The sequence below is a fragment of the Carcharhinus amblyrhynchos genome, chromosome 7 (genome assembly GCF_965287045.1).
Source record: "Carcharhinus amblyrhynchos chromosome 7, sCarAmb.v2.hapA, whole genome shotgun sequence".
In the NCBI taxonomy this organism is placed as follows: domain Eukaryota; kingdom Metazoa; phylum Chordata; class Chondrichthyes; order Carcharhiniformes; family Carcharhinidae; genus Carcharhinus; species Carcharhinus amblyrhynchos.
The window spans coordinates 86400704-86428651 of NC_137330.1; the positions used below are offsets into that span (position 1 = coordinate 86400704).

Below are 27948 nucleotides of genomic sequence, written 5' to 3' on the forward strand. Positions count from 1 at the left end.
TAACCACTGTGCCACCGTGCTGCCCAAAGCTGATGTACACTGTGTGGCAGGAGTGAATGTTTACTTCGGTCAATGGGATGCTAATGAAGTGGCTGCCTTGTCCTGAATGCTGCTGAGCTTCTTGAATGTTGCTGGATCTACATTTGTCCAGGCAAGTGAAGAGTGTAATCACACATCTGACTTGTGCTTTATAGACGCTGGACAAGTTTTGAGCAGTCAGGGGATGAGTTACTAACCACAGAATTTCCAGCCTCTGACCAGCTTTTGTAGCCACAGTATGTATTTGGCTAGTCCAGTTCAATTTTCCATTAATGGTAATTCTCAGGATATTGATAGTTGGAGAAAGGGCTCAGTGATGGTAATGCCATTGAATGTCATGGAGAGATTCTATCTTGTTGGAGATGGTAATTGCCTGGCACATGTGTGGTGCAAATGTTATTGATCAGCCCAAGCTTGCATGTTGTCCATGTAGCGACATAATGGCTTGGACTGCTTCAGTATTTGAGAAGTCACGAATGGTGCTGAACATTGTGCAAACATCAATGATCATCCCCACTGCTGACCTTATGATGGAGGAACATAAGAACATAAGAAATAGGAGCAGGAGTAGGCCATCTAGCCCTTCGAGCCTGCCCCGCCATTCAATAAGATCATGGCTGATCTGTCGCTGCTCAGTTCCACTTTCCCGCCCTCTCCCCATAACCCTTAATCCCCTCGCTTATCAAAAACCCATCAACCCGCGTCTTAAAAATATTTAGCGAGGCAGCCTCCACCACTTCAACAGGCAGAGAATTCCAGAGATTCACCACCCTTTGAGTGAAGAAGTTCCTCCTCAACTCTGTTCTAAACCGCCCCCCTTTTATCTTGAGGTTGTGCCCCCTAGTCCTACTGTCTTTTTTGAGCGGGAAGAGTCTCTCCACCTCTATCCTATCCATCCCATGAAGCACCTGAAGATGGTTGGGCCTGGGACACTACCCTGAGGAACTCCTACTGTGATATCCTGGAACTGTGATGACTGGTCACTTATTAACCAACATTGATGTCAGGGTGACCCATATTTGACCATGACTAACAAAGCAGAATCCTGCCCCAAGAAGAATGCAAAACTAAGAGAGAGCAAGAGTGAGGCTGAAAACAAAAATGGTTCGTTATAGCAGACATAATCACAATATAACTGCTTTGACTGTTAAAGCAACTCTTCTGCTTTGTAGACTTTCAAAACTGAACTAATATTTTAGGGATAGTTTGCACCCCTCTTCCATTAACCTACCTGAAGTATGAAGTGTTTATGATCTGCATCTTCCAATGATAAATCTCTGTTGTCTGAATGAGTTTTCATTCTTGCAAGAAACTCATTTTGTCGACTAATATCTGTGGCCAGAATGAGAGATCCTAACTGTTGTTCGATGTCTTGTCTGCAATAATACACATTACATTATTTCCTCAACATTGTTGCTTCAATTGAATATTGCAAAACAAATAAATACGCAAATAGAGAACATAAGAAATAGGAAATAGGAGCAGGAGTAGGCCATCTAGCCCTTCGAGCCTGCCCTGCCATTCAATAAGATCATGGCTGATCTGAAGTGGATCAGTTCCACTTTCCCGCTTTCTCCCCATAACCCTTAATTCCCTTGTCTGTCAAAAATCTATCTACCCGTGACTTAAATATATTTAGCAAGGTAGCCTCCACCACTTCAACGGGCAGAGAATTCCAGAGATTCACCACCCTTTGAGCGAAGAAGTTCCTCCTCAACTCCGATCTAAACTGCCCCTCCCTTATCTTGAGGCTATGCCCTCTAGTCCTGCTATCCTTTCTGAGCGGGAAGAATCTCTCTACCTCTACCCTATCCATCCCTTTCATTATCTTATACGTCTCTATAAGATCCCCCCTCATCCTTCTAAACTCCAATGAGTACAGACCCAGTCTATTTAGTCTCTCTTCATAGTCCAACCTGTTCATCTCCGGTATCAGCCTAGTGAACCTCCTCTGCACTCCCTTCAAGGCCAAAATATCCTTGCGCAAGTGCGGCAACCAAAATTGCACACAGTACTCCAGCTGCGGCCTCACCAGTGCCCTGTACAGTTGCAGCAAGACCTCCCTGCTTTTATATTCTATCCCCCTCGCTACAAAGGCCGGCATCCCATTCACCTTCTTAATCACCGGCTGCACCTGCAGACTGGGTTTTTGCGACTCATGCACAAGGAGGTGGCAAAGGACATTGTGCTTCAGAATGGATAGAATACAAGTTCAAATCTGCACCTTCAACCTGCTAAATTCTTCATCTCAGTCTTGCAGAGTGCTTCTCTATACAGAACAGGAGGAAAGACTTTTGTAACTCAACTCTTACCAACCATCCTTATTTGTTCTACATATATGACTGCATTTGGGATGAAATTATCTTTCCAAATCAAAATGATCTGAACGCTACAGTAGTGTAATGTAGAATACCAGTCGGAAAATGAATAACAAATTGGTGATTTTCTGTGTCCTTAATGATGAGTGCTCATTTATGGGGTGTAATGGAGCCAAACAAAATACCACCATGTCCCAGTACAATGTAGTGAGAACTAAAAAAAAATCAATACTAACATCCATTGTCGTTTCTAAGTCACATCTTCCATCACATATTCAACAAGTAATTGAAAATTTAGTTCACGTCCCACATCAAGTTTGATTCACAATTGAGTGCTGCTCTTAATCATTACCCTTTATTAAATATCAAGGATGCACTATTGTTTTTCTGACTAAAGTGTATTGAATTGCTAGAAATAAACTTTACTCACATCACTTCCACAGGCAGATGAGCCAGCAGACCTGATTCTCGGAGCATCCCAACTGTAGATCTCCAGTGGTGATTCTCCAGTACAGAGATATTCTTAAAAGGGAAGGAAGTAAAATAAATGAAATGTTTTCTTTATTTCCATGGTGGCCTAAGTGAGTAAGTGATTAATCCACCCTAATAAGTTACTGAGACGAGAAGACCCTTGGTAAGAACGTGCCTTATGCTGATGTAGGGGATCTCAGCTAGGGTAACAGTAGGATTGCTTTATTTGACCTCCATAATGAAGAGAGCAGGAAAAATAAATTGTGCCAGTTGTTTGTTGGGAAGCTCGACTGGAAGTTTGACCCACCTTCAGTATCCAGACAATAAAATTGTAAAGGTTCATTCATTCCACTGAAGGGGAACTGATGTTTGGCCTCCCACTAAATGAAGATTCCCCCTCCCACCAAGTTTCCCACTACTAGTAGATCTGGAGGATTTCACCCCTATGCTTAAGAGAGGATTACAGGTTTTTAAGATCTATAGGTCCTGTCCATATAAACCAATCTTACAAGAACTCATAAGAACTAAGGGCAGGAGTAGGCAATTTGGCCCTTTGAGCCTGCTCAGCCATTCAATATGATCATGGCTGAACTCATCTTGGCCTCAACTCCACTTTCCTGCCCATTCACCATAGCCCTTCGAATCCTTACGAATGAAAAATTTGTCCACCTCTTCCTCAAATTTATTCAAAGTCCCAGCATCTGCCACACTCTTGCCAATTACCACACCATCAGTCCACTCTCAATCATCAATAGATTGATGGAATATGTGATTGACAATGCTATCATGTGGCATTTATTTAGCAACAACTTGTTAAGTGATGCTCAGTTTGGGTTCAGCCAGGGCTACTTGGCTCCAGGCCTCATTAAAGTCTTGGCTCAAACTTGGAAAAAAGGCGTTGAATTCAAGAGGTCAGGTGAGAGTGATTTCCATGGACATCAAGGCAGCATTTGATCAAGTATAATACCAAGGAGTCCTAGCACAACTGATGTCAATAGGAATCAGTGGGAAAGCTCTCCACCAGTTGAAGTGATACCCAGCACATACCTAGGATTTTAGTTCTTTGAGGCCAAATATCTCAGCCGCAGGACAATGGTGCAGAGTTCCTCGGGTTAGTGTCCTAGGCCCAAACACTTTGCTTCATCAATGACCTTCCCTTCATCTTAAGAACAGTAGTGGGGATGTTCTCTAATGATTGCATGTTAATTAGTACCATACGTGGCTCCTCAGATACTGTAGCAACCATACCTGGACAATCTTTAAGCTTGGGCTGATAAGTAGCAAGTGACATTCACTTCAGATAAAAACTTTTACTCTTGGTCTATATCTTCTCACCCATAACAAAGTTGAATTATAATCATGCCCACCAAAATGCTCTTCCATTGACACCCCTTTCACCTGCTCAATATATGAAATATAAACTGGTGAAAGAAATCAGTTACCTGGTATAAACTGGCTAGGTGGTGTTTGGTTTTGATTAGAAAAGGCTGGTTGACTCCTGGATGATCAACATCATGTGCTGCAGCTGCCATCAAACCAAGCATGATATCAAGTGGTGACAAAAATCGGGAAAGCTTTAGTAAAAGTGAAATGGAAAGTCATTATATAATACTTATAAATTATTTAAATCATTGCAAATATTATGCCATGGGAGCTATTTATATTCTAACAATAAAAGCACTTGCATATAATTGCATGTACAAATATGGGGAGAGGGGGAAATTCTCTGGGTCCACACGCTCATGTTGGGAATCACGATAGCCCAGAGAATTGGATTCCAAACCCAATGTGATATTTCTGCCTCACCCACAGCCATGATTGGGTTCCCACGGGCAGCAGCCCGTTCATCAGCCCCCCACCATTCACCCTCTTCTCCAGCAGGAAATGTATCAATGGGCTTTGGTGCAGGTAATGACCAGCAGAGATTTGGCATGCTGGACCCTGAGAGTCCAATGTTTACAAAGACTCTAAGCCTGATTGACAGCTGTGGTTTCTTCAAAGGGAATAAGTGGTTTCACTTCTTCTTTTGCAGGTTACTTATTCCCTTTGGAAAACCACAGCTGTCATTGTTAATCAAGCTTAGAGTCTTTGTAAACATTGTGGCTAGGATCAATGGCAGTACTTGAGATGCATTAAAGCATGTAGGGAAAGTTTAATAAACATATGTTGACTGGAGCCTGAGTAGAAATTCATTAAGCTGTGAGCAAAAATCTATTTCGAAGCACTGTACTATGAAATTGAAAGTGATCAAAGGTTTTTAATGCCTTTCTAAAGCCTTTTCAAAGGTTCCAATGGTTTCAACTTTTTAGGAAGGCTTAGAGATTTCAGATAAAATTTGTATGAATATATTGGGGCACCCTTTAAAAAGAGCAGCTCAATCTCTGAAAAGCCGGGCTGGCTGGCAGCTGAGAGTAGAATGCCATCTCCTCTGTGCAACTGACATCTCCTTTCTGTGAGAGGACATCAAAGCTCACAGCTGCAGCTTCTGACAAGGAGAAAGGAAATTCCCTGCTACTATAATCACAGATCACAGAATCCCTACATTGCAGAAGGCAGCCATTTGGCCCATCGAGTCTGCACCTACCACAAACCCACTGAGGCCCTATTCCCGTAACCCCTCATATTTACCCTGCTAATCCCCCTGACACTAGGATTAATTTGGCATGATCAATCAACCTAATCCACACATCTTTGGACTGTGGGAGGAAACCAGAGCACCCGGAGGAAACCCATGCTGACAGAGGGAAAGCATGCAAACTCCACACAGACAGTGACCCAAGGCTAGGATTGAACCTGGGTCCCTGGTGCTGAGAGGCAACATATGCTAACCACTGTGCCACCATGCTGCCCTTAAAAGTCTGCCAGCCATCCTGGGGGCATGGAGATTAAAAGGACCAGGTCAATTCAAATATTTACAGCTGACAGGCAGGAATGAAGATGTTAATCAGAGATCTGTCTGAAATCATCATGCCAGGGTGATCTTCATGTCTGCCAGAGTTAAAAGGGACAGTCAGGTCACAAGATCCCCATCCCCAGGAAGAGTGGCGAGATCAACCCCTTTCTTTCAGCTACAGCTCACCCAAGACTCTTGGGACCCTTCTTCTGTAACCTGACAGCATCAGAGGGCAATGTCCACTGCAACTACTTTCTGAACCCCCCAAGGCCCAAGGGGGCCAAGGGCAATGCATCCTGATAAGGTGTGTGGCCTGAATGGGGAGGTGGGGGTTCTTGGGGGAGAGGTTGGATCACCCCACCCCCATGCCTGCATGGTGTAAGGAGATGTGACCCATTATTTGAGTGAGGGGGGAAGGATGCCCCTTTTTGGTGAGGGGTTGATGATGGTCTCCTAGTCAGTGGAGGGGGGATACCATCTCCATTTTTGGGGGGAGGGGTGTCTGCCTTCAAGCATGCTGATTGGGCACCCTTTAAAAAGGGCAGCTCAATCTCTGAAAAGCCAGGCTGGCTGGCAGGTTTCCCAGGATACTTATATCTGCACCTATTAGGTGGATGAATCTCACCTAATAGATATTCCTAGCATCGGTGGGAAACTCTCCCGAGCAATGTAAAATCTTAAACCTGCCATTAGATATTAGTTAAGTACTTGTGTGACTACCAAGATTCACACACCCTGAAACGTTGCTCACCGCTCCAAGGTTCACGAGTCAGGGAGATGACTGCAAATTTGTATACATCAGGTAGGCATTCATGCCACTTGAGTGCATCTTGTGAAGTGTGTGTGCAATATTTGCATCTTATACACTATTGATAAGGTCTTGTGAAATTGTGAAGCAGGACTGAGATTAAAGTTTAGATGCAAATCATTTGACATATTACTCAGATTGTAGTCTACTCTCAAGAAGTACTAATGGACTGTTGTATCCCACACATATAACCAGGAAACTTGTAGCTTATTTGCTTTTTTTTATGAACAAGTTTTGAAAGAGCTCACTTCAGTCTAATTATCTAGGCCTTTCTTCATTGCCTTTAAAATTGCTTTACAAAAATAATGCTTTTAACAGAAACGCTAAGCTTTAACATGGAGGTTTAGGCCATTAACATAAGTCTTCTAGGGCTTTATATTTTATACAATGAAAAGCCCTGATACAAATAGATCAACAAGTACCCTGTTCTGGAATCACTTCAGAGTGAACTTCAGCTTTTCTTGATCTAACTTTACTCCAGTGAATGCATATTTCACAAAATATGAATAAGACAACCTGATATGTCTTTTGGAGGCTAGGTGTCTATTTCAACAGCGGTTACCAGCTAGTGTTGCAATTTCTCTCAACTTCAGTTAAATTAAACTGCAAACCCATAAACATAGCTACATGCAAGAGTGGCCAATAACCTTTAAACAACATTATATTAACACAAGAATCAATTTTAAACATGTTTAAGGTAAACTATGAGACTGTTTGTGGAAATGGGTTTGAGTCATTATAATGATCATTACTTTGTTTACATTTTTAGCTGGAGGTAGGTCACTTTCGACTCTGCTCTGAGATTTACAGTAATAACATGACATTTAAATATCTATATAACTATGAGACAAGTACACAAATTGACACAACACTTCTATCCCCTGTAGACCAAAGAGATTGGGGAAGATTTCTTTATTGCATTCAGGTGACTATGTAAGTCCCAGAACACTGTGATTCCTGACACTGCCTAAAAGCTTTATTTGTGTACATGAAAACTGTATGCATGTACAATGAAGGTAGAGCTCATAATTGTGTCAGGAGTTTCCAGTATTCCAGACATTTTTAGTATTCTGTCTTGTTTGCAGCAGATACTTAAGGAAGCGATCAGTATGAGCTCAATCCACCATTAAATTTAATTTCCTATTGCTTCAAAGGCATCTCTCTCTAATAGCAGCTACTTAACATTGAGTTTGTCGTCAAATCTTATTGGATTTAATCAACTCATGCAGCTCATCAGCATATCTCTCAGTTTTGAATCTGCAGTCAATTCCATCTTTCACATCACAAGCCAAACAAACTCTTGTCCTCACAATTTAGCATCTCTTGTAAGGATGGGAATTTCTACCTCCTCCCCTGTAATGTTTCCCAATGGCGAAGGCAGCTCACCATCGTATGCCTTTGGGATCTATAGGCCACATTGATATCTACGGTGTTTTGCATGCCTCGTCCATCCCACTGCAGGGGAATCCTTTGGTGTGACTGAAAGATCCCGCTGGTTGGAAGGGCTAGAAAATCCCAGTCTTAAGCATTGTTTCTTCTTAAAGAAGGTTGGTTTTTATCCTTCATTACAACGATGGGCAATTTTGTACACTGCTCCTTGAATGTGACCGGAACCGACACATTTTGCATTATGAGGATTTTCTCTTCTCACAATTTCAGAATTTTATGCATAGTTTCACCAGTTGATGCTGGCTCAACTTTTGATAGTATAGTGATTCAGGAGTTATGCTGACTGGTGGCCACGGTCAACCTTCTTGTTTACCAGAGCTCCACCCAATGATACTTGGACGACAATACCATACAAATTCCCAATAGACATCCTTTTGCTTCATATTGTACAGTCTCAATTGGCCCTTCATCACCTTGGTGCTATTTGACAATTGTTTGCAGTGACTGTTGTTTCCTCCAGCCAGCATTTTCATGTTTACGTTTTTTTGATGTGCTTTGGCTGGATGACACTTCTTCTTGCAGTGGCAGTACTGTGCGTTCAGAAGTGGACACTTCTGTGCCCAATGTTGGTCTAAATACAGGACCTTTTTGTATATCGGCCACTATTAACTGCTGTCGTTTGTTTCTCCTGGTTACTCAGTGGCAGTTCAGTAGAATGGCAATTGTTAACTCTTACTTCTCTCAAGTCACATTCCACTGAGTCCATGCACAATGCTATTTGGTAAGCTATCTCCAAAGTTAACTTTGGCAATGTCAGCAATTTACTGCAAATACATTCACTTTGTAAACCACACTCAAATCTGTCCTGAAATACTCTCTCTTGAAATTCTCCAAAATTACAATGGATGGAAAGTTTTTTCAAAATCGTGATAAAGTCTCCAATGTCCTCACTGAGCAATTGGTTCCCAGTTCCAAACTGATAGCCTTCTGCAACCTCCACTCAACAATTCAGACCAGCATTCTTATTTCCCAGTTTGTACTGACATTTCATTTTGACCAGTTCAAGACCAGTTCAGACTAGTATTCTTATTGCCCCATTTTTATTACTTTATCCTTCTGGAGCGTGGCTTAGGGCTGTAGTGTTGCTCAAGCTTAAATAAAATTTCCAACAGTGATGTGTCTTCCTGTTCCCTCATTTTCTCTAAACTGAACTTGTTAACTGTGATAAGGAAATAAAAGCCTAGATTTCCACTCAGACAAGTGCCTGCCTCAGAAAAAATATTGAGGCATAGTTGTGTCCAATTACATGAAGTCTATTTCTATTGCCCTGTTCAGTGTCAGTTTCAGGGATATGCTCTCTCTAGTTTGTCGTGCCAATAGATGCAAATTAAAACACATCTGAAGCCCACATGAGCTGGAAAGAAATTTGTATACCGGCTAATGCTGCACTGTGTCTAGCCATTGTATAAGTTTCTTTATAAGCCTTTTTTTCGTTTGTAGTTAACTGTAAATAAGATTCATTCATACCTTAGGTTCTTTCAGATAGCAGTGCATTGCCTGAGTCACATCAGCAGCATGAACAGCATTGTGATATGGGTTTTGGCTGTGATAATCCTCTTGAATCATAACTGGTTGTAATAAAAATGTACAAATTTAACACTGTAAAAACTCTAAAGCAGTAGTTGCACAAGCATAAAAATAACAAAGAACAGTACAGCACAAGAACAGACACTTTGGCCAAGTCTGTGTCGACACAGATGCCTGTCTAATATTTTCTTGCCTCTACATGGTTCATATCTCTCTGTTCCCTGCCTATTCATGTATCTATCCAGTTGCCTCTTGAACGTTGTTATAGAATCGGCTTCCACCACCTCTTCCAGCAGCCTGTTCCAGGCATTCACCACCCTCTATGTGAAAAACTTGCCCTTACATCTTTTTTAAACTTTCCTCCTCTTACTTTCAACCTATGCTCCCAAGTAATTGATCCTTCGACCCTGGAAAAAAGATTGACTATCCATACTATTCAAGCGTGTCATAACCTTGTAATCAGGTCCCTCCTCATCCTCAGATGCACCAATGAAAACAATCCAAGTCTGTTCAACCTTTCTTCATAGTCCATATTCTCCAAACCAGGCAACATCCTACTAAATTTCTTCTGCACCCTTTCCAATGCACCAACATCCTTCTGGTAGTGTGGCAATCAGAATTGTACACAATACTCCAAATGCGGCCTAATCAAAGTCTTATATAACTGCAACACGATTTTCCAATTCCTATACTCAACACTCCGATCGATGAAGGCCAGCATGCCGTATGCCTTCTTGACCACCTTGTCCACTTGAATTGCCACCTTTAGATAACTGTGGATCTGCACACTTAGATCTCTCTGTATGCTACAATTTCTAAGGGCTCTACCATTTACTGTATACTTTCCTTCTGCAGTAGTCCTTCCAAATTGCATCACCTCATGGGTTAAATTCCATCTGCTCAGGTCTCTAGCTGATATATATACTCTGACAATCCTCAGTTTCCACTACTCCCCCAATTTTTGTATCCTCTGCAAATTTACTAATCAAACCACCTACATTTTCCTCCAAATCATTTATAAATGTTACAAAGAACAGATGCCCCAGCATTAAAGAACATTGCTTGTCTCGGACCTCAAGTTAGAAAAGTACCCTTCCACTGCTACTCTTTGCTTTCTATGCCCAAGCCAGTTCTGTATCCATCTTACCAACTCACCTTGGATCCCACATGACTTCACCTTCTGTATCAGCCTGCCATGAGAACCCTTATCGAAGGCTTTACTAAAGTCTATCTATACAACGTCCACTGTCCTGCCTTGGTCAATATTTCTTGTCGCTTCCTCAAAGAACTCAATCAAGTTTGCGAGACATGACTCACCTTCACAAAACCATACTGCCTATTGCTAATAAGCCTAATCTCTTCCAGATGTGAGTGCATCTTGTCCCTAAGAATCTTCTCCTATAATTTTCCCACCACTGATGTATGGCTCAGGCATGTAATTTCCCAGATTGTCTTTTCTGCCCTTCTTAAACAGAGGAACAATGTTAGCTATTCTCCAATCCTTTGGTACCTCGCCTGTGGCTAAACAGAATACAAAGATTTTGGCCAAGGCCTCAGCAATTTCTTCTTCGTCTCTCTCAGTATTCTGGCATAGACCCTATTTGGTCCTGGGGACATCTCCACCTTAATGTTTTTCAAAACCTCCAATACCACCTCTCCTTTTATCTCAACATGTCCTAGAATGTCAACATCCTCCTTTTTACATTCACCATCCACCATATCATAGAATCATAGAAACCCTACAGAACAGAAAGAGGCCATTTGGCCCATCGAGTCTGCAAGGACCACAATCCCACCCAGGCCCTACCCCCATATCCCTACATATTTTGCCCACTAATCTCTCTAACCTACGCATCTCAGGACACTAAGGCACAATTTTAGCATGGCCAATCAACCTAACCTGCATATCTTTGAACGGTAGGAGGAAACCGGAGCACCCAGAGAAAACCCACACAGATACGAGGAGAATGTGCAAACTCCAAACAGACAGTAACTCAAGCTGGGAATCGAACCCAGGTCCCTGGAGCTGTGAAGCAGCACTGCTAACCCCTGTGCTACCGTGCCACCCAAGAAAGAGGCCATTCGGCCCATTGAGTCTGCACCGATCACAATCCCATCCAGGCCCTAACCCGCTTATCCCTATATATTTTACCCACTAATCCCTCTAACCTGCGTATCTCAGGACAATAAGGGGCAATTTTAGCATGGCCAATCAACCTAACCTGCACATCTTTGGACTGTGGGAAGAAACCGGAGCACCTGGAAGAAACCCATGTGGACACGAGGAGAATGTGCAAACTCCACACAGACAGTGATGGAAGCCAGGAATCGAACTCAGGTCCCTGGAGCTGTGAAGCAGCAGCGCTAACCACTTTGCTACCATGCTGCTGCTCCTTTCATGTTTGTTTTTAATTAGTTATCTGGCAGAATCAAGATGAGTTATGAAACTAGATTGCATGATATTTTATCAGATTATAAACTAGTTCTTTTTTAAATGAGAGATTAATCTTCCTCAGCCTTTTCCCTGCAGGATTATGGAGCAAGTGTAACCATGTAAACTCCTCTCAAACTTCCACTAATGCCACTCTGAATCAGCGACTAGATCTTCAAGAGGTGTCACCAGATCTCTGATTTTGTCTTCCCTGATAGGGAACTGCCTGTTTTCAACACTGTATCCACCTGTGGCCACATGGCTGAGAAGAAAAACCAGTAGTTCAAGGGATGAACTGACTCCTATCATCAAGCTTTTGGCCATCTTTTAAAAAAAGCATGATATATTCAATCACAAATCTACTTCCTCACAAACAAAATCAACCCAATTTACTTCCATGCAACACTGAACCACTTTTAGAGGAACGTGGCCTGACCAGTGTAAATAAATATTGACCTTGGTCATGTCCAACACAAAAATAATGTCCATCCAAAATCAGCAGCACATTAATTATTTTTCTTCTCAAATGCAAATCCAATCCAAAAAGAAGCAAAAAAAGTATGTTGAATTTTTGACAAATTTATAAGTTGGTATAAAGGTTTGCGTTTGCCCTGTTTATGTTGTTATACATCGGGTGCTGGTATTCCACATTACAGGGCAGTAAAGAGTTCTAAACATGGTACACATGTGTACCATGCATTATCATGTGCCCCAAAGCCTAATACCCTCAACTGGGCTGAAGTGCCCACCAATCCAAATCTATCTGCTACAGCCTTTAATATGTCTTTCCCTAGTTTCTCTCCTATCTCCCCCTCATACCTTTTCAAAGTTCATTTTGTCATGAAACTCATCTTCCTGCTCTGTTAGTAATTCAGTAGGAGAGAACTTTGAGCACTGCTGAAAAAAGAAACATGCTGCCTTGTACTTGGGTCCTGTTTACCGATAAGGATGTTTCCTAGAACTGGGCCTAGAGGGGATCCCATGGTAACACTGTATTTTTGCAACTTTGTTGGTTTCTATGAGAAGTGCATCTTCAATAGAATGACATCTAACCTCCTATCCCTTGCATATTTTCGAGACGTAGATGATATGTTTGCTATATTTAAATTTTGCAGTTGCATGTAAGAATTTCATTCTCCACCTTATTGGTCCCCTGTGCTCAAATTCACCTTCGATATAATACAGCCAAATGAGCTCTCTTTCCTCGATGTACTAGTTGAGAAATCTGTCAGTGGCTTCTCCACTACTATCTATTAGTGCAGTGACTGTGACTAATAATCTAGAGAACATGAATTCAAATCCACCATAGAATTTGAGCATTTGAATTCAGATTAATAATCTCACAATAAAAAAAAACTGGGATCGGTAAAATTATCCACGAGGTTGTTAAATTTGTTATAAAAATCCAACTCGTTCACTAATGTATTTAAGCGAGAAAGTGTAGTTGAACCAAGTCTAGCCTACTGTGGCTCAAGAGCAGTGAGTGGGTAGCATGAGTGGCCCTCCTTCATCTCAGTGGGCAGCAAGATTGAAATCAGGCTTGTTTACCAATCATGGCCCCATGAATAGAATTAAATACTTTAATACATGCATATTTCATACTGAGTAATAGAAAATGCTGAATCAGTTACATATTAATAGAACTACCATCAACTTCAAATGATAAAGACAAAATAAATATTTATATTTTGGATGCAGAGTGTGGTTCTCGCAGGTAATGTTGCATGCAATCAGCATACATCTCACTTCACTTGCTGTATGTGTGCATTACTTCAGTCACACTGGTAGGAAAGAAACTATGCGGATGAAAATCAGTGGAATGTGGCAACCCTGCGCGTGGGCAACAGCCAACAAAATGCCTCATGACTGCACTCAGAAGGGCCACATGTGGCCCCCAGGCAGCTGGTTGCCCACCAATGCTCCAGATCCAAATCAATTTAGCTGACTATAATCACTATCTTTCTCATAATTGGAAACAAACCAAGATTAATTACTTCATAACAATGATATATAATCTTAAACATTTCTATCAAGTCACCCATTAAACATCTCAGTTTGAATGGAAAAAAGATCCAAATTCACAAGTCTGTCTTCATAACTATCGGCTGCAACATCCTAGTGAATTAAAATTGTAACATTTCCATGGATTTTACATCTTTTTTACAATGGAGTGCCCAAACTGTATGCAATTACCCAACTGCAGCTGAACAAGATCTTGTCCATTTCTACCATTCAAGCTGATCTGACAGTATACTTTACTGGCAGGCTCCCCTTAGCTCTGAAAAGATCTACCCACATCCCAAAGCACCTCCTGAAAATCCAGGACAACATCATAGATTGCTGGCATTCTGCCATTACATCTTCCTTCTGCCATTTAAGAAAGCACCAGTCAGTTCTCATTTAAAGATGACCAGTAGTCCTCTAAGAGAAACCAGAGGACAGAAATTTGTCTTGATCAGTCATGCTAAACAGGCGGTATTGGGTTGGCTATTATATGCAGTGTTTGATATTTAATTCCTTTGACTGCAATGGAAACGAATAATCACCAGTAATTTAGTTAAATGAGGTGCCCCCATTTTATAGCACATAGGTAGCAATGTAAGCACCTACAGCATTCAAGAAACAAGTGCCTTTGTGAGCACTGCATTGTCATTCTCGTGACACTTATATTAAAAAAAGTCAACAATTTTTCAGCAATAATATTAGACTTGCTACATCTAATATATTTAATATTTCCATACATTTATTTGACTTACCTAAAAATCTGTGCAATTTTACCATATCCAACTGGAAGTGGTGAATGAGACCATGGAGATTAAACAGGTGACACAACAGGGTGACAAGGCTATTCCCTGAAATAAAGGAAGAGTTCCTTATCAATTAGTTAATACAGTCCACAGTTTAGCACTGACATTTAATAAAGCAATGAATTATAGGGTCATCCTACACTATCAGGATTATACTGATGCACAGTATTATTCCCAGATAGAGAGGTGACTGGGCAAAATTCTCCAGCCTCCCAACCCCATTTTTACTGCCGGTGAGAGGTGGTGCTTTGCTAGTGGCGGGAATCTCTGGTCCTGCTGCCATCACTGGGAATTAAAGTAAAGCAGAGTTTATGTATTAGTCACAAGTAGGCTTGCATTAACACTGCAATGAAGTTACTGTGAAAATCCCTCGTCGCCACACTCCGGTGCCTGTTCGAGTACAATTTAGCACGGCCGATACACCTATCCAGTATGACTTTTGGACTGGGGAAGGAAACCAGAGCACCCGGAGGAAGCCCATGCAGACATGGGGAGAACATTCAAACACCGCACAGACAGTGACCCAAGATCGGAATCGAACCTGGGCCCCTGGAGCTGTGACGCAGCAGTGCTAACCACCGTGCCACCCCAATTGAATTCTCATTGATGCCACCCCACGCCTGCAGGAAACCCCAGGCAGGGGTGCACTGCCGGCAGGACCGGAGAACCCTGCTGGCGTGAACCGCTGAAGAATTCCAGTTTTTATGTTTCAATTTTGTTGATGATTGAAAGAGGAATAAAAACTAGAACAGCCCAGAAGTAAAGTGAGTTCTTCTTAGTCCATCTACTGGAAGATGGAGTGCTTTGACTCAAAGTACTGAAGTTGGTTTAATGTTTGAATCAGAGGAAGTTTTAGAGCAATGACAAGAAAGTGGAGTAGATGGATAAATTTTAAATTAATATAGCAGAGAGCTGGCACAGATATGAAGGACTGAATCACCTCTTCCTGGACTTGTGGTATCAGAATAAACTATCCGAACATAAATAAAGCCATGGGGGAGAAGAATAGACTTAAGCCAACTTGCAGGTGGGTGAAGTCTGAGACAGCAGAAACCTAGATTTATTATGAGGCCTGAAGGAGAACGCTTGTTGTCTTGGCCCCTAGAAAAGGTCCAAACTAAGATGGTGGGAACAGGACTTGCACGGATATCTTAACTGCCCTCTCACTCTGTTCCTGCCAGGGAAGGTGGATTACAACTTCCTCCTCCCCACTTCATTCCCCCATTAAAAACAAGTACCGCTTGTCAAATTTCATGGCGAGATCATAACTGTGAGGGAGATGGCTAGAATTCAGGGATATGGATGAATTGCATAAAAACATAGAAACATAGAAGAAAGGAACAGGAGGAGGCCATTTGGCCCTTTGAGCCTGCTCCAGCATTCATTACGATCATGGTTGATCATTCAACTCAATAGTCTAATCCTGCTTTTTCCCCATAACCTTTGATCCCACTTGCCCCAAGTGCTATATCTAGCTGCTCTTGAACACATTCAATGTTTTGGCATCAACTACTTCCTGTGGTAATGAATTCCACGGGCTCACCACTTCTTGGGTGAAGAAATGTCTCTTCACCTCCATCCTAAATGGTCTACCTTGAATCCTTAGACTGTGATCTCTGGTTCTGAACTCCCGCACCATCAGGAATATCCTTCCTGCATCTGCCTTGTCTAGACCTGTTAGAATTTTAAAAGTCTTTATGAGATTCCTGCCTCATTTGTCTGAACTCCAGCAAAAACAATCCTAACCTAGTCAATCTCTCCTCATACATCAGTCCCGCCATCCCCAGAATCAGCCTGGTAAACCTTCGCTGCACTCCCTCGAGAGCAAGAACACCCCTCCTCCAAAAAGGACATCCTTTCTCAGAAAAGGGGAGATGGGCTGGTAGATATATTTTAACACAATATGTATTGGCTCATATGGCAATCGGAAAGTTATCAATTAGCCAAGATTTTGCAGTAAAGATAACAGTGAAGCTTTCAGAGCTCACTGCTATTAATGAATAAATCAGACCACAACTTCCAGTGACCATACATGTGCAGTAAAACACAGAGATTAGGAAGCGGTTGTCCGAGATGCCCTGCTCCTCCAGAAATTTTGCTATGCTTCTATCTTGCTGAGAGATTTAGCACTCAAACACATGGACCCTAATTTCCGGGTCCTCTCAAAGCCAGGATCAGAGGCAAAGGTGGGAGGAGGACCCAAAATGCCAGTGCCAGGCAGTGTGCAATAATCATCAAGGGGGAGGCGGGGTAGGACAGGAATCCTGCTTTCTTTCCAGTTAAGACCAATCAACACCTGAAAGGCTCATTAAGAGATTGTCGGGAGTTCAAGTTCAAATTTATAAATTTGAACAGTGTAATAACCCAGGAAGCCTAACCAGAAAAGAATGATATTTATTGTCAAATACAAAATCTAGCCACTACTCCATGTTATAGATACACATGCCCCATCCATCTGGGACAATAGTTCTGCAAACCCTTCCCGGTGTCTATTTTATGAAGGATTCCAGTGATGACTTCCACGTGGGCAGGCTATTACCATGAGGACTCATATACAACAAGCCCTACAGGGAGATGTATTAGAGATTCTCCATGGCACTTGTGGAGGTTAACACAGCCCTCCCCGTCCGAATTTGAGGGTTTCCCTCCTTGTTCCTATGGTGATGAGGCGTTTTTGTCATTTGGCCCACGGCCTCATTTCTGTCATTTGCAGGGTCTGCTCAGGGGAGCGTATATTGACTGCGAGAATGTCTCTTTCCTGTGAAATGTTGAAGGGCTACTACAGGGGGCTTGTCCTTGCTGGTGATTACTGACTGCGATTCTGCTGCCTCTGTTTCCATTTCTGAGGCTGAGTCCTTGTAGACCACACTTGGGCTTTCCGAGGATGGAGTTTCTCATCTGCAGGCTGGTGTATATGGTGCCAATGGTGGTGTTCCGGTGCAGCAGTCACCCCTGCGAAATGTTCTTGACAGCGGAGGCAATCGACCTTTTTTTTCAGTCTTTTCCTAAGTCTTTACCATGTATGACATTGATCCTGTTTTTGAAAGGACAAATCCTGGGATGAACAGGGAGCCATCTTCAAAATTCTGTAAGTGCACATTGTCTTTCTGTTTGAAGGTCCTGTCAGGCTTATGTCCAATGTAGCCCCATTTTTGGGCTTCTTGCTTTTCTTTGAGCTTGCCACCCAAACTCAGGCAAGTAAGCCTAAGCCTGGTCCGAAGGCATCGGCCTATTAGTAGCTCCATCGTGAGTATTCCATTGTCATGAGTGGTGTTGTCCTATAATTGAAAAGAAAACATCCAAGCTACATTTCCAAAGAGTCCATCATTTGTTTTCTCATGTTGTTTTCGAATACTCGGACTGCTTGCTCAGTCAAACCATTTGGTGACGGATGACAGGGCTGTTCATGAATGATGCGATGTTCACAAAGGTTTGAAACTCCCCGCTGGTACATGGGCTCCAGTTGTCCAGGCCCCAGTGACCTCAGGCATACCATGAGGGGGCAATCTTACTAAAAAATTTCTAAGTGTCGAACAAGTGTGAAAATGGGAAAGTTTCATCTCTATTTTTCAGCGGGAGAATAAATCAAACTTTGTCACATTGAAAAAAGGAGGCAAAGTGTAATTATTGCCAGTAGGGGGAGTGAATGGAGCCTATTCACGCTGAGAAGCCAGCTGCTGAATGCTACTGGGCGTTAGCTGTCAAAAGTACACAGTACAGTGGGAGATTGTTACTCCCCCACGGACACTGAACCCCCACCCCACAAAAATTGCACCCCCCTGAGCCACCCGCAGCCAATCACTGCCCCCGACAACCCACCAGCCAATTGCCGCCCCTGATCCCCTCCATTGATCGCTACTTCTGTTCATCCTTCCAGTAAATGCTGCCCCCTACACACCCACCCTGTTCAATTGATACCCCTGTTTGCCCCCTTGGCCGATTGCCATCACTGACTCCCCTCACTCCAGTTGATCACTGTCCCTGTTCACCCTCCCCAGTTGACCACTGCCCCGGTGATGTCTGATGCAGACTGCGCAGCTCCCCATGCACTGCCTCCCCTTCTGGCCCCACCCTCCTCTTAGGCCCTGCCACTTGGGTCAGCCCAGTGCCCTGTGGGCAGTGCCAGGCTGGCAGTGCTAGTGTGCCCAGTGGGTAGTGCCAGTAGGGGGAGTGAATGGAGCCCACCCCTGCCCTCGAATGCCTAGGGGACCTCAATGACCTCCCACTGATGTTTGTTCCCTGTTGCCTGGGATGATATGTCATCCTCACCACAAAGGACCTCCACCAGTGAGGCCGTTAAGGCAAGTGATCCCGGATAATTATGCCCTGGGCTCACTTATCATATTAGGTAGTGATATAAATATTAAAATTAGCCTTGCAACGGGGTCCGATAAGATTGCGAGAGGGGAGAAACTGGGCATGAACCTGGTTTTTTGCCTGTCTCACGATCTTACTGGCTCACCATGCCAATCAATTACATTGGCTGTGCTGTGTGGATGACTTGCAGCTTGTTTGATGACTTTTGGTGGAACACTCCCTCTGTCGGCAAACAGTGTCTGCAGGTGGGTTCTGCTGGTTCAGAAGCAGACAATCAAAATGGTTTCTTCATTATGTGACTTCCACAAGTTCAAAGTCTTTTTTTCAAACAAAAGGGTAATGTGTCCGTTTACTCCAACCATCATGTGTTGTTGTTGTTTGACACCTCAGACAGCTAGTGTCTTTATATTGGAGTGACACACTGAATTTGAAAATACCCTCACTGATTAATTTCAAGGATGGGCATTGATGCAACAGTAGTCTGGAACGCTCCTTTTGTTCCTGCTTGAGACATGGGAGTCAGATCAATCAACAAAAAATGTCAGGTAGCCCTTGGGCAGCCAATTTTTGCAACGTTTTGTTTGGTTTTTAAAAATACAAAGTATTGACTGAAAATCCATAATGTACTGGAACTGGGCACAATGATCACTATGGATTCTCAAAGGTGGCCTCTTGTACCTCACTGGTCACCGTTGCCCTCTTTACCAAGACTGGACAGAACACCTATTTAAGAACAGACATAGCCTCACAGAAACTGTCATATTAGGTTGTGTCTCCATTGGTGCTAAAATTTACTTTTACAAGTCCAGAGTTCCATTCCTTCAGATTTTAATTATTGTAGGAAGTTTTTAAATATCCTCTCTTATTATCTTTTTCTCTCTTTTTTTTCCTGTAAACGTTATGGCATTAAATTAACCGATTTAGCATAAACATCCTGAGTGCCACATTAAGAACTCTTCAGTCTGATTGGTTAAGATGATACACAGTTGTTTTTGTTGATTTATTTATTAGTCACAAGTAAACTTACATTAACACTGCAATGAAGTTACTGTGAAAATCCCCTAGTTGCCACACTCCAGCGCCTGTTCGGGAACACTGTTTGCCATGTTTAATCAGGTTCCCGAAGAAGGCAAAGGTTTCTCACTAAAATGGATACTGAAATTAGTGCATGCTCTAGTGCAAAAGAACAAAAGAGCAAAGAACAGCACAGGAACAGGCCCTTCGGCCCTCCAAGCTTTCACCAATCATGATACCAATCATAAAACTGTATGAACTTACGGAGTCCGTACCCTTCTTGAAATGTAGATAGTCCAACTAGAGAAGGGGCCATACTGGGCCTGGTATTCAGAAATGAGCCCGGCCAGGTGGTCAATGTTTCAGTAGGGGAGCAGTTTGAACAGTGACCACAATTCAGTAAGCTTTAAGGTACTGATGGATAAAGATAAGTGTAATCCTCAAGTTAAGGTGCTAATTGGGAAAGGCTAATTACAACAATATTACACAGGAATTGAAGAATGTAGATTGGGGGCAGATGTTTGAGAGCAAATTAGTATCTGACATGTGGGGGGCTTTCAAGTGTAAGTTGATAGGGATTCAGGACCAGCACGTTCCAGTAAGGATGAAGGATAAGTATAGCAAGTTTTGGGAACCTTGGATAACGAGAGATATTGTGAACCTAGTCAAAGAGAAAAAGGAAGCATTTGTCAAGGCGAGGAAACTGGGAACACAAGAAGCAAGTGTGGAATACAAGGAAAGTAGAAAGAAATTTAAGCAAGGAGTAAGGAGGGCTAAAAGGGGTCACAAAAAATCATTGGCCAACAGAGAAGTAAGAAAAATCCCAAGGATTTTTATACATATATATAAAGAGCAAGAGGGTAGCCAGGGAGATGGTTGGCCCAGTCAAGGACAGGGGAGGAAATCAATGTGTGGAGCCAGAGGAAATGAGTGAGGTATTAAATGAGTGCTTTGCATCAGTATTCACCAAAGGTGGATGATGAGTCTGGGAAAGGGTGTATAGATAATTTGATTCATGTTGAGATCAAAAAGGAGGTATTGGGATTCTTGAGAAACATTAAGGTAGATAAGTCTCCAGGACCTGATGGGACATATCCCAAGATACTGAGAGACGTGAGAGAGAAAATTGCTGGGGCCTTAAGAGAAATCTTTGCATCCTCACAGTCTACAGGGGAGGTGCCGGCATTGGATTGGGGTAAGCTCAGTAATAGGTTTCAAAACATGAAGCCAAATAAACCTGTTGGACTTTAACCTGGTGTTGTGAGACTTCTTACTGTGCAGGGGATGTCCCAGAGGATTGGAGAATAGCTAAAGTTGTTCCTTCGTTTAAAAAGCTTAGCAAGAATAATCCAGGTAATTACAGGCCGGTGAGCCTTACGTCAGTGGAAGGGAAATTATTGGAGAGGATTCTTCGAGACAGGATTTACTTCTACTTGGAAATAAGTGGACATATTAGTGAGACACAACATGGTTTTGTGAAGTGAAGGTTGTTGTCTCACTAACTTGATTGAGTTTTATGAAGATGATCGATGAGGGTAGGGCAGTGGATGTTGTCTACATGGACTTCAGTAAGGCCTTTGACAAGGTCCCTCATAGCAGACTGGTGCAGAAGGTGAAGTCTCATGGAATCAGAGGTGAGCTGGCAAGGTGGATACAGAACTGGCTTGGTCATAGAAGACAGAGGGTAGCAGTGGAAGGGTGCTTTTCTGAATGGAGGGCTGTGACAAGTAGCGTTCCTCAGGGATCAGTGCTGGGACTTTTGCTGTTTGTAATACATATAAATGATTTGGAAGAAAATGTAACTGGTTTGATTAGTAAGTTTGCAGATGACACCAAAGTTGGTGGATTTGTGGATAGCGATAAGGACCACCAGAGGATACAGCAGGATATAGATTAGCTGGAGACTTTGGCACAGAGATGGCAGATGGAGTTTAATCTGGACAAATGTGAGGTAATGCATTTTGGAAGGTTTAACACAGATAGGAAACATACATTAAATGGCAGAACCCTTAGGAGTACAGATAGACAGAGAGATCTCGGTGTACAGGTACACAGGTCACTGAAAGTGGCAATGCAGGTAGAGAAGGTAGTCAAGAAGGCATACGCATGCTTGCCTTCATCGGTCAGGGCATTGAGTTAAAAATTGGCAAGTCATGTTGCAGCTTTATAGAAACTTAGTTAGGCTGCACTTGGAATATGGTGTTCAATTCTGGTTGCCACATTACCAGAACGATGTGGTGCTTTGAAAAGGGTACAGAAGAGGTTTACCAGGACATTGCCTGGTCTGGAGGGTATTAGCTATGAGGAGAGGTTGGATAAACTCAGTTTGTTCTTGCTGGAATGACAGTGACTCAGTGATTGGTGAACATGTATGCCCAAATCTCTCTGCTTGCCAATACTCCTAAGGATTCTACAACTTACTGTATAATTCCTACTTGTATTGGATTTTCCAAAATGTATTACCTCACATTTGTCTGGATTAAGCTCCATCTGCCATTTCTCTGCCCAAGTCTCCAAACGGTCTATAGCTTGCTGTATCCTCTGACAATCCTTTTCACTATCCCCAAGTCCAACAATTTTTGTGTCATCTGCGAACTTACTAATCAGACTAGCTACATATATTGTGAACAACAAAGGTTCCAGAACTGATCCCTGCGAAACACCACTCATTAAGCCTTCCATTCAGAAAAGCACCTCTCTGATGCTACCCTCTATCTTCCAAGGCCAAGCCAGTTCTGTATCCATCTGCCAGCTCTCCTCTAATCCTGTGTGATTTCACTTTACATACCAATCTAACATAAGTTAATGAGGCATGGCTTCCCCTTCAGAAAACCATGCTGTCTATCACTAATAAGTCCATTTGTTTTCTAATGTGAGTAAATCCTGTCCCTAAGAATCTTTTCCAATAATTTCCCTACCGCTGAGATAAGACTCACCGGCCTATAATTTCCTGGATTTTCCCTTCTGCCCTTCTTAAACAATAGAATAACACTGGCTATTCTCCAATCCTCTGGAACTTCACCTGTAGCCAACGAGGATACGAAGATTTCTATCATGCCCCAGCAATTTCCACCCTTGCCTCCCTCGGTATTCTGGGGTAGATCCCATTAGGCCCAGGGAATTATCTACTTTAATGTATTTTAAGATGCTCAACCCTCCCTCCTTTTTGATATTGACATGACTCAGAATATCTCACGCAACCTACCCTAGGTTTTTCATTCACTGAGTCATTTCTTTGGTGAATACTGATCCATTTAGTATTTCACCCATTTCCTCTGGCTCCACGTATAAATTTCCTCCGCTATCCTTGAGTGGACCAACCCTTTCCCTGGCTACCCCCTTGTTCTTTACATACGTATAAAATATTGTGTACATGTTGAAGTGTAATGAATGGTTGGCACAGTTTGTTCAACGCTGACCGAAAATTCTGGGTCATTCTCATCAAAGGCATTTGGTTATGTGCCAAACCATGTTATTGTAGATGTACACAGGTCATTGGTAAGGTCATATTTGGAATACTGTGTGCAACTTTAGACAGCCTAACCTTCAAAAAGTACACAGATGTGTTGTAGATTGTTCTGAGAAGTGCGTGAAGGATGATTCCAGAGCTTATGTTTACGTGGCCTTGGTTCAATGGTAGTTCTCTTGCCTCTGAGTCAGAAGATTGTGGGATCAGCTACCACTGCAGAGACTTCAGGGTATCTTCATTTTGATAGTAGTAATATCTTGCAACTATATGCTGTGTTATTATTTCTTAATACAGTTATGGAACAGGATAGAGAAAAGTACACTTTGATAGATACAGTATAAGTTCCCTCATCAGCAATGTACCCCAACCTACTAAAAGTTCACTGATTAACTTACCATTTGTCAGACGGTCAAATAAGAAAATGTCAAAGTTCCACCTTCCGACTTTTGATAGCATGTGCTGAAATGAAGCAAATTGGGAAAAGAAAATCAAATTTTATACAGCTGAACACAAAACTAACCTGTGATTACATTAATTTTATTTACTGTTACACCAAAAATGACTTTGCCTTAATACCTTAAGGGTGGCAGGGTAGCACTGTGGTTAGCACTGCTGCTTCACAGCTCTAGGGATTGGGTTCAATCCCGGCTTGGGTCACTGTCTGTGTGGGTTTCCTCCCACAGTCCAAACATGTGTGGTTGATTAACCATGTTAAAATTGCCTCTTAGTGTCCTGAGATGCGTAGATAGAGGGATTAGCGGATAAATATGTAGGAATATATGGGGGTAGGGCCTGGATGGCATTATGGTCGGTGCAGACTTGATGGGCCAGATGGCCTCTTTCTGCACTGTAGGGTTTCTATGATGTTTTTAAGAAACTTATCATGGTTGAGAGCAGTTGGCATGTTGAGGGAAAGAATATTGATTCATGCAGTGATCTCACTAAAATGGCTCTGCAACAAGTATGTTCAATTCCCTTTTAAAAATTCAAAGTTATCATGACTTTTTGGGCTCTTATTGAATATGTAACATAAAGGAACAAAAAAGGTGAGGAATCATTGGAGGCATTCTATATTGAATACTGAATTGGAACAAAAAGCAATCTAAATCTAAGTGAATTGCAAGAAATGGAAAGGAACTTGATTGGGGGCAATGACAAATGGATTTATGCAGGTTAAACAGAAGTTTTATTTTCATCATTACCTTTTTCCTAAAAAAAAATCGAGTAAATTCTGTCCTTTGATTTAAATTCTGTTTTCCTCACATCTCCAGTACTTTGTCCTCTTTCTCTACGGTGGAAACTGATATAAAGTAATTACTTACCTGGTCTGCCCTTCTCTTATTTTCAGTTGTTTACATTATCCTTAGCCATCCTTTTTCTCCCAATATAGCAGTAAAAATGTCCAGCTTTATTCCTTGCAAGTTTTATTTCTTTTTGCAACTCTTACTATAGGGCAATTTTCCCAGTCTGCTGTGCTGCTTTAGCCAGGTTCGGCCCGGACACGTCTGGGAGGCCAGTGATTGGGGCGTGGTGGGGGAGAGGGTTGCACGGCCAACAATGTGGGGTCACAGGGCTGGCCGGTGAATGGGAAGCTGGTAGTGCGCAGTTATTGAGCATGCGCCAATCTCTGCTATGAGTGATTAGCCCACTCATCACTATGTTGCCAGCCTCTCCAGCTGGAATAGGCCCTGCCCTCTGATGTTTTGCATGATTCACGCTCATGCAGTCTGCAGTGCACAGAGTGTGGGAGATTCATTTTGAAAATCCCGCTGAAAATTTACTATGCAAATTTTTTTGGGAGAATCCCACCCTGTGTCTTTCCAGCCCAAGTGATCGCCACAAATTTTTGTATCCCTTGTTGATCTAGGTTGTTTAATTGCAGAAATAGAGTTCTTTCTCTTTAGAGGTATATAGAAGTCTTCTATTGTACTAAATGCTTCTTTGAACACTTCCACCTGTTTATCCATCATCAGTTCCACCCAGTTTACCGTGGCCAGTTCCAGTCTCATTGCTTCAAAGCTAGCTGTAACTAAAATTAAAAACTTGGTTCGTGATTACCCTTCTCTCAAACCTAGTGATCACTATGAGCTAGGTGTTCCCTCACTATTAATTCATTGGTTAATTTTGCCCCATTGCTAAACCCTGAATCTGGAATGCCCTGTCCTCTTGTTGGTTCAAAAACACAATTCCAGAAAATGGAGTCAAAGAAATGATAGCATGCTTTGCACCATGCCAGTTGCTGTTTTCTTATCTTCACACTGCTTTGCAGACAAGTAGTGAAAGGGTATGTAGGATGGTTAACAGGCCACGATGTATAAGCTCCTTTTGTTGTCATAGCCATCTTTATATCAATGGAAGTGTGAGTATTAGGGTGGCTAAGGATAATGTAAACAACTGAAAAGAGAAGGGCAGACCAGATAAGTATTTACTTTACATTGGTCTTTCACCATAGAGGAAGGGGATAAAGTATTGGAGATATGCGGAAAATGAAATTTAAATCAAAGAACAGAATTTACTGGATTTAATATAAGCTCTGAGAACTAACACCCATCAATATGAGCATTCTACTGGATGCCAATCCAGAGTTCCTATATCCACTGGCTGGGACAGCCTGGAGCTGGGCTTGAAGCCTGTACCTCTTGGCTTAAAGGCAGGAATGCTTCCACTAAGCCAAGGATTGAACAGACTAAATGAAATCAAAACATGATTCCACAGTTAATTTGAAATTGAGATTGAAAGTTGATTAAAAGTGCATGCCTCTGGTTGATAATTTGGATTCTCCAAATATTCAATGGGTGGGATATTCCTCCCCCTCTGCTGTGGGTTTCACGATGGTGAGAGGTAGTGAGCCGTTCGCTGGTGGCGGGAACTTATAGTGCCGCCGTTGTTAATGCAGTTTCCCATTGAATGCACTCCTCGTGCTGGGAAACCCGTGGCAGGGATCGCTGTCAGTGGGACTGGAAGATCCCACTGATGTAAATGCCAGCAAGATTTTGGTGAATATTTATGAGAAATAATGTGTTGTAACCGCACAGTCCATTAAATGGTTATAGTATAAACAGCCTTTAACTATGTGTTTATATTGTTCAGGAAGTTTTGCACAACCACAAATGATAGCAAGTTGCAAAGTGTTTCTGGCAAAGTTGTAATTTTTAAAAAAGTTTTCAAGGAATGTTTGTGACTTAATTATCTTTGCAGCTGATAATGCCCAATGATGAATGTTAAGCTAAAAATATATAACCTATATTGAAAAAGCTGGAAACAGATTTAAAAAAATCATAAAATCAATTATGAACTTAGTGCCTAATTTTAGCATGTGGTTAAACACGCAACTGCAATCTAGTGTAATTGAAAAACCAAATATTGTCTCAAATAACAATTTATTCAGCTTCATGAAATGTCGTCAAATGAAAATCTGTTTCATAGCTTGATATCGTATATCAACAATCTTAGTTCAGCAACACTAGGAGGATGGTTCCAGACTTTGACATTAAAAAGATAATGGGCTAGAATTTAGTCTTTACCGTCGGTGCAACAAGCATCTTGGCTTTGCAGCCCTGACCTCAATTTCCCTACCCCTCGAAAGGCCACCCTTTTTCTCATTGATGGCACATAAAGACAGTTGTAGTGGAAATGTGCTTTGGCCCTGGCAGATTTTCCTGAAGTCTGCTTGAACCTATTACCTGCATAGTGAAGTAACCACACAAGTATGTTTCCCTGGAGCATACAATGGAGTGAAAATCCAACCATCCAGGGCCGTTTTACCTGGGATGATTTCAGCCAACTGAAAATTTCCTGACAGTGTATCTACTTCAGGGGCTACGATCTGAGCCCAAGTGTGGCCATTCATGCACCGAAATGACATTCTGCATTCAGAGGAAAATCTTTTCACCAGGTGTTCATTCACTATTTCTGAAACGCATATTTATATATATTTTAGAACACTTATAACAATTATATTAGGGATGAGATTCTCCAGCCTCCAAGCCGTGTATTTCCTGCATGTTTGCAAGTGGTGGGATTCTCTGGTCCTGCTGCTATCAATGGGAATTCCCACTGATGTCACCTCATGCCGGCGGGAAACCCACGGGCAAGGGTGCGCTGCCAGCGGGACCGGAGAATCCTGGCCCTCATCTTTAATGCCATCAGGATGTCCCCAAGAACTTCACAATGAAGCAGTAACTTTGAAGTATCACAATTTTGTAGTATAACTCAGCAGCCAGTTTGAGCACAGCAAGGTCCACAAAACGCAAATAGAAGCAGCCAGATGATTGGGTTTCATGATGTCAGCTGAGGAAGCCCAGAACGTCTCTTCAAATTGTGCCATTTGAACTTGTACAACCACATGAACACACCGGAAGTGAATGGATTCCATGTCCTGTCAATCACTAGATTACCTGTTTAA

General features: G+C 42.3%; 1 protein-coding gene across 1 annotated transcript in view; it reads right to left on the reverse strand.

Moving 5' to 3' along the window:
• Window positions 1-27948, reverse strand: part of LOC145345104 (3',5'-cyclic-AMP phosphodiesterase 7B-like) — a 136052-nt gene that overhangs the window by 16288 nt on the left and 91816 nt on the right. Inside the window, exons 5-10 of the mRNA XM_080192717.1 lie at window positions 23939-24002; window positions 14693-14788; window positions 9446-9546; window positions 4271-4402; window positions 2788-2879; window positions 1271-1415 (exon numbers count right to left, since the gene is read on the reverse strand). Coding sequence (XP_080048843.1) covers window positions 1271-1415; window positions 2788-2879; window positions 4271-4402; window positions 9446-9546; window positions 14693-14788; window positions 23939-24002 — 630 coding nt within the window. The remainder of the gene's footprint in view (window positions 1-1270; window positions 1416-2787; window positions 2880-4270; window positions 4403-9445; window positions 9547-14692; window positions 14789-23938; window positions 24003-27948) is intronic.